The sequence below is a fragment of the Branchiostoma belcheri genome, unplaced genomic scaffold, assembly GCF_001625305.1.
Source record: "Branchiostoma belcheri isolate BF01 breed outbred unplaced genomic scaffold, Haploidv18h27 scaffold58, whole genome shotgun sequence".
NCBI lineage: Eukaryota > Metazoa > Chordata > Leptocardii > Amphioxiformes > Branchiostomatidae > Branchiostoma > Branchiostoma belcheri.
Window position 1 is genome coordinate 28067 of NW_017804220.1, and position 14723 is coordinate 42789.

The following is a 14723-nucleotide window of genomic DNA, read 5'->3' on the forward strand; positions in this document are numbered from 1 at the left end:
TTACTGTTTCTTATGCAGTTATGATCATACTGTTGTGAACCTTGTGTTGTAACATGTAGTACTTTCTCAAGCTGCTAGAGGGCCCCATCACATACATTGCACGATCGTTGTAAGATCCCAAACTGAAGTCATTCTCGGGACAATCATGCATGACTGATTGTGTAGTACAAAATTCTGTCTTGTAACAGAAAATTCTGTATACTATTAGTAGCCTCCTTTGCAGACTTCTCTGAGTAGGGGCATTTATTGTTTATTGTTGGGAATACTGGTTTGCAATCTGACCTTGTACGTTTATCAGACTGGGTTTGCATGAATAAGTTAGTGTTGAATATTCTTAAAACTAAATGCATGCTTTTCGGAACCCCACGTAGGCTCGCTAGTTTGCCTGATAATTCACTAGATCTTGCAATCGGTACTGAGAGGGTACAGGAAGTGAGGGAGACAGTTTTGTTGGGTCTACACATGGATAGGTCTCTCACATGGAACTCACATGTTACTCACATTGCGTTAAGACAATCAAGAAACATTGCCCTATTGAGAAGGCATATGTGGGCGATGCCTTTTGCAGTTTGCAAGGTTGTTGTTTGTGCACTGGTTCTGTCAGTTGTGCAGTACTGCGCACCAGTCTTAGCCAACATGTCAGACTCCAACATGCGCAAACTGCAAGTAGTGCAGAATAGGGCATGTAGACTGTTACTGAAATGTACTCCTGATACTCCTACCAGGCAGATGCATCTAGATCTTGGTTGGCCGACTGTGAGAGAGAGATTCTTGAAAAGCACTTTGGTCATGTTCTTTAAGATCCTCACGAGTCACGAACCACAAAATATTTACAACTCCCTTTTGCCTGTTCATGCATCTCACAGTCATAATACCAGATCTTCCGCACACAACTTTAGATTACCAATACCTAAGTCCAACAGCAGAAAACGCTCATTCCTGTATCGTGCAGTCGTGCTCTGGAACGATCTACCATCTGACGTTAAGACACTGTGCGATGTTATCAGTTTTAAGAAAGCCGTTTCAAACAGTAGTAGTGTCACCTGATCCTTGACCCTTGCTCGCCACTTTTAAATTGTTTATATCTATGTGTATTTATTGTTGACGTGGTGTACATGTATGTATGTATGTATTTTTAAATGTTTCCACTATGTTGTAATTGCTATAATGTTTGAGCCTTGGAAGATTAGCCCTTCGGGGCTAAAAGGTTTCGAAATAAATGAAATGAAATGTTGGGAAGAGCGCCAATATGCAAATTTTTACGCGGGTGAAGGTTCTCTAATGCACAAGAGGGAGTTATGCTGCAGAGGGAATTTCGCTTTGTAGAGGTTAAACAGCACAAAATGTAGAACTCTGCAAAAGAGCCTACTGTATTAGATCATTGTCAGTGGTTGGTCAGAGCCTGATTTAGATTCTTACATGTATGTCAACAAAATCATATGACAAGTGACCATGCCATTATACATGTACATGTACCTAGAAAATGCTGGCTTACCGTATTTAATACCCTTGTACGTATAATGTAATAATTGTAACCATTCTAATATATTCCATATGTCGCAAGGTCCCGTCAATTATAACAGTTATGTATATTATGACTACATATCAAGTCTGTCCCTAGACACAATATGTATCGATTTTAGTGACAATACAACAGCACTCTTGGTCAGGGCCACATGTATTACAGCCGATCGTTACCTCCCTTATGTCTCATTACCACTCATTAGACAAAAGTCAATGAAGATCACCAATTTGTGTGGATGTAGGACAAAGACATGGCCACAATTACACATAATGGACAGACCGATGGAAAAGGAATTAAAGCAGAAAAATGATTAGGCCAATGGGACCACTAGGGAGGGAGTGGTGCCACTTTATATTGATTATTTCATTTTCAACACTACCTCCAAATGATGTGCACGGCACGTTTGAATGGACAACAAAAAACAGTCACGTTCTTGTATGAAGTAAATTATCTAGGAATTACGTATGACAAGCGGAAGAAAAAAAGTGCCTTCAACATGCATCAGGACATTTTTGGATAACACAATGTCTACAGATGATGCCAGGACAATCATGTACTCATTTTCACCGAGTTAGGAAATAGGTGTTACCGTGTACGCGTCTTTCCCAAGGGCACAAGACTAGGGCCTGCCAGGGATTTGAACCCAGAACCTTCAGATTCTAAGTCAACAACCCTATTCACAAGGCCACCATGCTAACTGTGCTAGACAGGGCTATTACCTGAGTGAAGGCTCCAGAATAGTGACTACAATTCTAGTCCTTCTTTTTTTCCTTGGAACTCTGGTCCAGTTTGGATACTTTTGAGCTAGAAGGAACAGATAGAGTCTAAACTTTCCTACCTTGGTCAAGTTTTGTTTATTTCAGTAAATTTCATGGGAACTTTGATGGGCAGATCTGAGTGGTTACATCTTACATGGCCAGAGAGGACACATCGGAAAGTGAGATTAAAGATGGAGTACTCTGGGGTTATTTTACTATTGTCAACTTTTTGGGAATTTGAGCTGGTCAACCCTCTATCTGTTTTCTTTGTATATTTGGGAGGCAGACCCTTGATGATGAAAATGTGACTGTCTGGTGCACAAAAATTGAGACTGAAATGTGGGAAAGTTATTTTTTGAGGCCTTGTTTCAGTGTATTTAACTATAGCCTTCAATTGCTAAATGTACAAATTGGTATCTGCATGTCCTACAGAGGAAACTAGAGTTCCCCTATCTCATACCTTCGCCAAATGATGTTAATCTTTATGACTGACAAATTATAGATTTTTCCCCTCTGATTTAACAAATGGGACCCTCATCTTCATGAATTATATCATTTTATCATATTCTCAACCAAAAGAGAGTCTTATATTAACCAACAATGCCACTCTAGCATTTCCTCATACATTATGCAAATGAGGTCCTGATTTGAATACATTATGTTTAATGATGTTCATCAAGACCTACCCACCTACCAACTATCAAGACAATCCATCAAGGCCTTCTCAGGTTATCGTGTTTACAGACACACACACACACAGTCACATACATGTACATGTACACTAACGCCTCTGAAAACATAACCTTCTTGGCGAAGGTAACTACATCACTCCATACCAGGATGAGCATGCACTTGCTCTCCTTGATGGCTCCACAGCAGCCCAGGAAGCCGACGAAGAACACGAAGGCGCCGACCCCGATAAGGATGTACGCGCCGGTGATGAAGAGCGGGTTGTCCCCGACCAGCGTGATGAAACTCTGCTGCGCCACAATGACCCAGATCCCCACCCCCAGTAGGGCTGCTCCCGATAGCTGGGGAAACAAAGTCACAGTAATGTCATAGTCGTAGAGCTCAAACTTTGTTCCAACACAAGATCTAGAACGGAACTCACCATAAATTTTCGGTCAATTTCATTAACCTTCATCAGATCATGGAGTTGATTTTTACTCCATGATTTATCAGATGTGTGATGCACTCGCTGATTCTCCGGAAGTCGGAATCGTGATGACGTCAGGAGTGCATCACAAGTGGCGGGAAGACGGAATCTCCCACCATCACAGTTCAGAGAGGGTTGATGGGCCCTGATGTAATCTGCCTCCTTCACGCCCCTGATAAAGTAACCCTGCTCCGTATCCAAAAGGATTGCATCCTCACTTCTTTTGATTTCAGTGGCTTAGTTCTTGATCATTCTTTCTTGTTCTTTAAGTTCTTACTTAGTCAAATGCCTTTGAGGTCTGCCCTAAGTATGCCAAGCAGTGCTAAGGCCTAGGAAAAAAATTGTATTTCCTGTTTCCCGACCGACCCTAGACTTTTTTTGGGGGTGGACTCTTGCAAGGGACGAGCTGATCAACCTTTTCTAGCTCCATGATCTGACACCTGAGGGATAAAACGTTGTACAATTGTTTTTCTAACATTGACATTGAAAATAAAAGTGTCCTCAGGCAAGTTTTACTTTGTTAAACTGTATTGTGTAGGTTGGACCACTACAAATGTATGTAGATATCACTGAAGTCTAAAAAAAAAATACATGTATGAAGTAAAAAAAGATATTTCTTACCTACCGACCCTAATTTTTTCAGGACTGAAACAGACTGGAAACCTTCTCTGTCTATGAGACGAGACCTTGCCACATTGAGAACTATCCAACATGTCTTAAACGACACTGACAACCCCCTGCATGACTTTGTATGTGTAGCGCCTCAAAGCACATATAACTTAAGACGAAGGAAACAGTCACGCTCCACTTTCAGTAGAACGAAACGTCATGAACTGTCGTTTATACCACGGGCTTTGAAGATATTATCTCTGCATTCTACATAGTGGTATATTGATTTTATATAAATAGTCTGTAAATATGGCTCTTTTAATTATTACGATTGTATTATATGTATTCTGTAAATTGATGATCAATGACCAGATTTTAATATTATATCTCTATAATTTTAACTTATTGGATAGTCCATGATACGTGCAGTGTTTGTGAAAATTCGACATATTTCATGTACCATATGATTGTGTGACATGCCAGTCGATTTTAAATAAACTGAAACTGAAACACAACATTTTTTTCCTAGGCCTAACATTAGAACTTTGAATTATAATAGCAACATGGGTTTCAGCACTAAGGACACACCTAAAAAAGTTGTAATGTTCGGAAAAGTTGCAACAGAGCTTCCCTTGGGTCACCTTGGAATGCTCTTTGAAATCATGGCCATATGGTAAAATGTAATTCAGCATGAAAAGAGGTCTGCATACAAATTGGCCATCAAGACTGTTTTGCAGACACTTTCCATGAAATTTACTGGGCAAATAATCACCCAGGTTTTTAATTGACACATGATAAAAACTATGCCTATCCTACAGTAGCAAAATCCATCTTACCCAGAAAAGCAGGTTGAAGACAAACAACAGGTACTTCATGCAGTTATAACAGCCTCCTTCTGAGTCCATGGTGATTGGTCCTCCGACGTCACCTGATCAAAATGCTGTAGTGTGATTGGCTCTTCAGTGGTTTAGTAAAGTCCAACAGCAGTTGATAAAATCAGCTCTCCTGGATACCTGAAAAAGAAGGATTATGTGGTAAGACTTCAGATTGAAATACAGTAACTTTTGGTAGGAAATTTAGTAGAAAAATTGCAATATAACACAGCACAAAGTCCTAATTCGATTTTTGTTTAGTGCAACAAATTGTTAAAACATTGAAGAAATCAGAAGTTCTTGTTCATATGCATGAATCATAGCTTGCATTTGTACCAGTTAGAAAACACCCAGTAGTCTGTTTTACTTATCGGGCTCTACTGTGGCAGTGTTCATAATTACATTTGCACAGTAAATCCTATCCAGATGAAGACATATTCTGCATCATTGGTCATCCTGTTAATTTCATTGAGTTACGTTACATGGTGCACAGTTGTGATAGAAAGAAAAGATATGTTTTTCGCCCATTAAGAGGAAGTGGACTATTAACTAAGGCCAGCTAATGGAGCGAAGATTTCATTAGTGAGCTGGTGAGTTGGAAAGTTGGCAGCATCACGTTGTTGTGATGAGATGGATGGATGTGGTAATGGTGAAGTACTGTCTGTTCCCAATGCGTGATGCTTGACATTTACTACAACTGTTATCTGCAGCAGGAAAGCACTTTACAAGAAATGGATTTAGTCTACTGAATGCCTGGTTTGTGGCTGGAATTACAGAACATGAAACACAGTTTCTTTCTGTCGCTTGCAATGTAGCAAGTTATCGAAAATCTCACCAGCGGTCTGTGAAACCTGTCGAGTTGCTGTTCAAGCCATATTATAAAACTGTCTATACCAGGGCTCAAAATACATTTTTCTGTATACTTGCACTGGAAACATTGAAAATTACTTGCACCAGGCAAATATTACCTGGCAGTGCACCACTTATCTTGGAATTATGGATCATATTAAAAACTGTTCAGAAATTATTGCCATATTTCTTTCATTCTTCATACTATAGGTGGTAGCAGTCGATACAGCAAATAAAAATACAGGTTGTGTGCAGTTGGACACTCATCTGAAATACCTGCACAGCTCTAATATTACCTGCAATATCTTGCATATTGTAGAGCAAGTCAAAATTTTGCCAATGGCTACAAGCTCTTGTTTATGTTTACAAATAAAACATTTGATTGATTGATTGATTGATTGATTGATTGATTATGTTGCATCAAGCATTATGCTTTGAGTTGACCAGAGATGATATGTCATTTTCACACATTTTGTAACTTCTCTTGGCAACACTTGCAATATAAACCTAAGCTTAATGACTCTAACCTAGGGGGGGGGGGGGTTGGTACCTAAATGTTAGCACTCTTACCAACAATTTGGAAGACAAATTGCACATTTCAGGTGGTATGAGTCGCCTGCTGAAAATTGGTTCCTTATCATGTAGCACCTAGTATCAGAGCCTAGACTAATGATCATGGTTCTTAAAGTAATGGCAGGTCAACCCTAAGATGCCAATGGTCAGCCGTACATATGAGACACGGACCCATTAGACCTGATCTCCAATACCAGGTACATGGTCAGACTTCCAACTTCAGCATTAATTGATGCCTGGAAAAAGGCTCACAGGATCCATTCAAAAAGGCCCATACAAAGGTGAGGCAACAACACAGCTGCCAATCTATGGTCTACTCTACAGAACTGACAAAGATTGTCTTTTAAGAACAGAAAAATTGACACTTGAGGTCAGAGGAATCAATCCATCAACCTCTGATAGTGAGTATATTGCCTGGGATTATGATTAAAATGTCAAACATTGCCTAGAATTTAACACTAGCAAAATCAAAAGCTCTAAATCCCAGGTCTGTATGAATCTCCAATGCCAAGTAACTGCATGCCTTTCTGTAAAATCATTCTTTATTCATAGATAAAATAAAGAAACATTGAGCCCAGGTCACGTCGGCCATAACTGACCGAACATGCAGGGAGCAGCAATTCTAAACTGGCAAATAAAGTAATTGAAACAGGAACATCCTGCATCATAAATCTTTCAGAACCAGATGTTAGTGATTATACATGTATATATTTTATAAATTATAGCTATTCTCAACTGGAATAAAAAATAAAAGAGACCGAGCAAGGTGTCCAAACCACCTCCCAACATGCCCCACCAGCCGACCCCTATCGTAGCACCATTGCCTCCCCTTGACTGAGGAGCGATGGATGGCCTTGTCACACCGGATACATCGTTTCCCCCATCCATCCACCCACCTCTGACCCTATCTAGGACTCGAGCTGCCCAATCTACAGTGTGTGGACGTCAGGCGATCTATAACGGACAGGACTGGACTGACCTTCCCTTAACCCTGGCTGTACGTCTACTGATCCTCCGGCACAAATACAGCAGCAATCTACTTCTGATTACCTTGTAGATGGCTTCAAGTTCATTCACTTCCTTCCCAAGAAAACACTGTTAGAGTCACACCACAAGGTTTTCGTCAAAAAGGTTGACAGCGTCACTGCATCAGCAATTTTTTCTGCACACGCATATACTATATAGTGCTGTGTACCGGTTCACTGGACTGGTTCCGGACTTGTAAAAATGTTTAGGTTCAAGTCCAAGAAAACCTAATAGTCAAGAACCGATTCCGGACTTATCCCAAAAAAACATGTCACATACCCCTTTTCTTTCCAAACCACCTAAAACCTTCCATAGATTGCAAAATCGGTGCTGCAAAATGAAGAAAACATTGCCATCGTGCATCGTCAAGTGTCAGCCTCCATGTTATGCAGCCAAAGTTTCACACAGACAACATTGCAAGGTTGCCAACATGCAATTATGTATATGCCATGGGTTTAGGTCCGGACTTACAATTCCAGAAATGAACCTAAACCTCTGGACTTGAATCTGGACCTGAACCTAAATGTGGGTTTAGGTATGCAGCACTACTTCGAACTGTAACATTCGACAAGAAAGAACTCACAGGACTTACCAAAATGTTCGACTGAGCGGCACCAATCTTAACCAAGGAATGAACGAATCCACGGCTTTTATGACATCACATCAATCAAATTACAGTCATGTGATTCAAATCGATACACCCACACAAAAAGATAAGTACAGCTTGTTTTGGAATGGACATTTATGACGCGTGTGCTCATTTTTGACAGTTCCATCACAAGTACAACATATTCCCCCATTATGTGGTAGTTTTACGATGGGTGGATCTCTGCCAATACCACAATGGCAGTTAACACCGTTCTATGTGTGTTGAGGAAGGAACAGGCTGGAATCAATACTCCAGTAAATGTCACCTATAAAGTCAAGTTTGCGTGGTCAAAGTGTTGAAAAAAAAAGCTTGAGTGACGCAAATTGGCCCGACAATCTGCAGAATCAGGGGTACTCTACAGAAGCCAATACAAATGGCATCAGCGAGCTGGTTTGTATGAATAATACAGCAGAACACCGTGGTGCCAGGCTCGTTACACGTCTAATTAAATCCCGGAGCTCGGCCGTTTCCTGGTCAGGAAGATGAGCTGCCATGTCTTGTCATCTCACCGTGAGACTAGCCACAAATCCACATGAGAGGGCCACAATAATAAAGTGGTCCACTCAAACTTACGGGCCTTAATGGAAATTTTAAGAGGTTTCTAAGAATAGGGGCTCTTTATAGAATGGTCTCCGTGTACTAACTAAGTAGCTGTACCATTGTGCAGTGAATACTTATGTCATAGGCTATGACTTTTTTCATGTATGCCCCTTGGGCCATAGTGTTGGAAAAATTGGCACTAGGACAATAAGTTTAACCTTATTTGTTCAAGTTACAATTGGATAATGTCTTCTTGCCCTGTCTGTGGCAAATTGCACAATATAATTGTGGTTGCCCTCATTGTCCTGAATTAGCGTAGGTAAAGTTGGTGTGTGGGAAAAAAAACTTTCTGAAGAGAGATTTGCCGTTCCCAAAGAGGCAGAACAATTACTCTGACAGCTAAGCCATTAGACGCAGGTACTTCTTCACATACTTTTACTACCCACAAGTGTCCATTACGATGCCTGCATTTGAACAACATCTCAAACCTATCTTGACACTAGCATAAAGGATGGCTGCGCATAAACTTCTAGTGCACTTGTCTTAAAAGCACTTAAGATGGAGGGAAATAAAGCATTCCTTCTTGCACAGGGCCCATGGTAAGAATAAGGAGAGGCAATTCTTACTGAAATTTCCCAAAGGACTTCCTTTGTCACACAAAAATTCTTTATTCCTCACCATCTGAATGTGGGTCCTTGGTGTGAATACATTGAGACATGTTTTGCTTTTACAAATTGGGTCAGCCAAACATATACTGACCTCAGCTCTCTGACCTCAATTCCTGCTTGCATGAATAGCATCTGTGAGTGTTGTGACTGAGTAAGTGATTATGAGGATATGAAGGGGGTACAACATTCTCATCTCTGAAAAAAAAACACTCTCCATACAGCTTCAAAAAAATGCATCTCTGTAGACATGTTTGCTATCATTTGAGGGCTGTATGGAGATTTTTTACACAATTCTCTGAAAACTAATGCTCACACACCACCATCCTAGCTTTGGATACATGTGAGTCTGAACATAACCCGTGGTTCAAGATTACCCTTTTCACAACCTCACACAGCACTCAGTACACTACAAGATCACGATTTCTACAGAGACTGATCAGAATACCAACTAGGATGCAAAGAGGCATTTATGAGCTGGAATTCCCAGGCGGAATTTTGATGGCGGTGAGTTATTGGCGGTGCTACTGCTCACAGAAATGGTATGGCAATAAAAGAAGCCTGGGATGATAATGGATTAAAACATGAGCACACCTTGGAGAAACCATATAGCCTCCAACACAAACCCTTTAGATCTCCTACATGAAAATCAGAAACTAACTACTAATTAAATAAAGAAAGATAACGTTTGTAAAGCAAATGCATATTTATGTTTACCTTCACATAGATAGAGTCTCGCCTTACAGCTACTGCTCTGTTTATGTATTCTTATAAATGGTGACAAGCCCCTCCAAATCTGTCCTGCAACTTGCTACATAATATAATCCAACACCACAGGGTGTCTGCTACAGCACATGTTACCGTGGTGACAGCCATCTGGTTCAGGTCATTGACCTTATTTGTTGGGTGAAAAGAAGAAATGGAGAAAAAACAAAATATTTTCCTTCTGTGAATGTAAACATGTTGTTTTGTATCTTCCATTGCTTATCTATATTTTGCAGTGATACAATCCTTCTTTATCTTTGTGAATAATATTTTAGATATTGCAAGACATCCAGAATATTTTCAAGATTAATTCTGACAGCATTTGCACCACACCCCTAGAAATGTGTTGAGCATTTCTAACGTCCAATTTTCCTGTCTATGGCAATGTAGTGCACACGTATGTCTCGTTGTAGGGAAATGGGCGTCGTGATAGGCCAGAGTAATTCCATGAGATCCCCTCTTCATGCTCGTAAAGTGGACTGACACATATCAGGGAAAGACCATTAATGATTATATCTTGAGGAGGAGAGTACCTAGGGGTGATTCTGAAATAGGTATGACATATAAAAGACCTACATATATGACATAAGTGGACTGTCCCTTATTAGCAAATATGGCTTGAATTATGGAACAGCAATTTGAAGATCTTCTCCCAAATGTTTATGTCTGATTTATTCATCTAATTATTTATGTACCAATTTATTTATTTATTGAGATTTACATGCACCTCATATTGAGGAAGGATTGACAAAACAGGTGACTATCACCTTTTCAAGATGTCAGTCTTGAGCCAGACTGTAAGACCAGACCCATCACACCGGGAAGGTCACCCTTACTCTTCTCGATAAGTGTGGTTGGATCTTTAATGTCTTTAATGTGCTTGAGGTGTGGCTCTCCTCAAAGAACCATTTTGATTTGCTTTACTCATCTGAGAGGATGTCCCTAACCAAAGTTAGGTACTCATTTTACCTGAGTCAAATGAGGAAATAGGTGTTAAGTACCTTTCCCAAGGACACAACAGTGGGGCCTGCCAGGGATTTGAACCCAGAACCTTTCTGAGTGAACAACAATAAACACAAGACCACCTTGATAGTCATCATACACGTATGCTTGGAAACGTAATAAAGGAATAAAGGAATAAAGGAAGGAAGGAAGGAAGGAAGGAAGGAAGGAAGGAAGGAAGGAAGGAAGGAAGGAAGGAAGGAAGGAAGGAAGGAAGGAAGGAAGGAAGGAAGGAAGGAAGGAAGGAAGGAAGGAAGGAAGGAAGGAAGGAAGGAAGGAAGGAAGGAAGGAAGGAAGGAAGGAAGGAAGGAAGGAAGGAAGGAAGGAAGGAAGGAAGGAAGGAAGGAAGGAAGGAAGGAAGGAAGGAAGGAAGGAAGGAAGGAAGGAAGGAAGGAAGGAAGGAAGGAAGGAAGGAAGGAAGGAAGGAAGGAAGGAAGGAAGGAAGGAAGGAAGGAAGGAAGGAAGGAAGGAAGGAAGGAAGGAAGGAAGGAAGGAAGGAAGGAAGGAAGGAAGGAAGGAAAAGAAAGAATGAAAAAGACAGAAAGAAAAAAGAAAGAATGAAAAAGAAAGAAAGAAAAAGAACGAAAAAGAAAGAAAGAAAAAGGACACATCCAGACACACAGCAGTGAGAAATGCTCTCATTTCTGTGGTAATCAGGCAGGATGGGTTATTTATTACCCTGAATGTTAAGGAGTTTTTACGTTGGCCATATAAGGCTCGGGTGATGCAGGGGCGTGTCACCATGTTCAGTCCTTGTCATGCAGAAGGACAAAGTTGAATATGATTGGTCCCACAAAACGGATGATAATCCGACACTCAAGCTACAAAAGGTAATGATAAATCAGTAGCTAAGCTTTTTTTTTTGGTTTCACCTATAGCCTGGGTACCATCCAGATTTTGCCCTGCTACGCTCAAAAATTTTTTTTCAAGTTTAGTAGAGCAAAATCTGGATCTACCCAGGCTTGGTTTCACCTGCTGTAATGATAAAATCTCTGGCATAAGTCTTCACTACGGAAAACTGCAAAACCCCATCAGCAGTCGGGCAGTACGATCATTCTAAACTTACAGTATAAGCTTATAGATCTTGATTTAATCTGTACAACTCAAATGATGTGGAGTTTCAGATGTTTGGACCACTATTCAAGCTGTATACATAAAATCAATATTTATTATGTGTTATATCCTGGATGACACACCTTCAAAGATGCACAGTATAAAGTGTTCAGATTTCCCGATGCTACAAAATTCTGTGCACACTTCCTCAGATTGAGTGATTGTCCCAAGACAATATCACATTCATCTGTTCCAAAGACCTTGATGTTTGGCAGAAAAAAAATCAGATGTTCTTTAAGTGTGAAGGACGTTGTCTCTTGCTAAACAACAGGATATCAAACATCTCCTGAATTTACCCAACAGTTTTGATGTACTCCATACACGCAAGATATTTCCTGTTGCTGAGTGGATTTCAAATAAGTCTGTTTTTTCGAGAATTCCATGAATATTTTGTGCACACGGATCTCTGATTGCTTGAGGGCAGAGGAAGCAGATTTGCAATTTTGTTTTTGTTTTCTCTTTAAGGCATCCAATGTAATTTCAGGGCGGTAAAACAAACAAAAAAACCTGTCTGATATTGCCATTTACAGCCATTTTTAACACATTTTTGTCTTCATATCATACTGTTTTAAACAGCCCAAAAATAATCTATGTGAGCCCCTTTATTTTGTGATACTGCCAATAAATAAAAAAGCCTACGATATGAAACAAATAATTGATTTCTGTCATTGACAACACATTTTTGCCTCACAGATATGAGTATGATATGGAATATGTTTGATTCAACTTACTACATAAAAAAAGAAAATCGGCTTTGGACATCCAGGGATAGGTTTTATTCAACTCACTACATAAAGAAAAGAAATTGACTTTGAAAATCCAGTTTTACTGTCCTGAAGTCACTTTGGGTGCCTTTGACAAGTGAACATAATGCTTGCTGCAGATACGTGGTAACGGACAGCGACTGTTCACCCTTCCCATTTCCTGTCTCCATCTCTAAGTAATTTCCAGTGACCGTTTCCACCTGAGGCCTGGTCAAACCCACCTGTCAACCCGACTTCATCACTTCACCGGTCAATAACCAAGGGACTGGACACAGCCAACGGGGAATTTAAGGCCACAGCAAGTAATTCTTACGGATGACATCAGCACACGCCTTAATTTTCGCCTGATTTTGGGGAAAAAAACAAACAAAATTTTGTTGCCTTCTGACAGTGGTGAACATGCCGAAAATGTACAAAGATGTTTGTTGCCATGCCGGAAGGTGGATGGTAGATTACTATGAAGAGAGGAGACAAGAAAAGGCTCTGATTTAATGTTTTGTTTCTTACTTTGATGCAGCAATATCTGATGCTGGCTGTGTATATGTGATGTTTCCACTGAATCAAAACCATTTGTACAATGATTTAGTAAAAATGTTAAAATGTAGGAACCTTTAGTAGTTAGTTTTTTTGGTCTGTCTTTTTTTTTCGCCCGCTCGCCCGTCTTTTTTTTTCACCCGCTTGCATTACATTTGGAGACTGCGGAGGATGTCATCCATAAAATCTACTTGCTGTGGCCTAACCTTCCAACTACTACTATCTCACCGACAAAGTACCTCTGCACTAGTTAAAAAGTTGGCAGGAAAAGGGTTAAAATGCACAATGTATGTGAAAACATTTCTGCTTTTCTAATTCTTCTGTCTTTATTGATAACACACCGCATTGCTGTAATCAATGATAATGGCTTACTCCCTAACACCAGAGGTCAGGTAGCCAGGCCAATGGAATATATAATCATTCCCCATACTTGGGAGTGGCTCTGTGTTGGGAAATAAGCAGGTAGTATAGGTAATACAACACCAATTTCTGCCGTGGTAACAAAGAATCATGGCAGAGAAAATCTTGAACCACAGCATACTGAAAAACATTTAGTCAGAATCTGTTACAGTAACTATGTAAAGTATCTGTTAAAAATTATACTTTCACATGTAAGCTTAATATGTTATAGAAAAACATACGTTTCTCATATAGGAAATTTAAAAAGCTGTAAGCTATCAGTCCTGTCTTTGAAAGCTAACCTCATTAAAAATAGCTAGATAGAACTAAGAAAAGGGAATCTCAAAACAGGACTACACATCTGAAAGATTGACGTTACACCTGGTACCAAATAGAGGGCATCCTTGCTGGCGTAATTGTACGTAGAGAAGAAAAATCAATATTCAGCATCGTCCCTCATTATAAACAATAAAACCTAATGAAATTCACACTCATCAAGCAGAAGCTGAGGCGTCCTACGTCGGAGGTAATAACATTCTGACATCAACAAACACGTTACTGGTGAATATGTGAAGGAAAAATCTACCAACCAGTTCAATCTGAGCAAATAAACATGGCAATACACAGCAGTAGTGTATGTCTGCGACACAAAAATCAAAGCACATATGATGTAATATATAATTCTGACCACCCTGCAGCTAAGTCTAATGTGGATCACTGAATTTAAATGTTTCTATCCAGAAAAACTTACCATCTCTCTTACTGGCAAACAAAACATCGCACAGGTGAAAAATCAACAGAGGAAAGGCAGGAATCCAGCTAGCGACTTAAAAAATCACGCCACCAATTATTCACAACAAGCAACGCATTTTCCAGAATTGCAGGGACCCACCTTGATGATTGTTAAAGAAAATAGGATGGCAG

At 40.0% G+C, this 14723-nt stretch overlaps 1 protein-coding gene across 6 annotated transcripts in view; it reads right to left on the reverse strand.

The window, feature by feature from the left end:
• Positions 1-14723, reverse strand: part of LOC109481902 (tetraspanin-18-like) — a 58838-nt gene that overhangs the window by 12160 nt on the left and 31955 nt on the right. For all 6 annotated transcript variants that reach the window (XM_019784531.1, XM_019784525.1, XM_019784526.1 and 3 more), the window contains 2 exons: positions 4885-5061; positions 3120-3314 (listed from right to left, as the gene is read on the reverse strand). In XM_019784531.1, the coding sequence (XP_019640090.1) occupies positions 3120-3314; positions 4885-4953 (264 nt within the window). In that variant the 5' untranslated portion in view covers positions 4954-5061. The remainder of the gene's footprint in view (positions 1-3119; positions 3315-4884; positions 5062-14723) is intronic.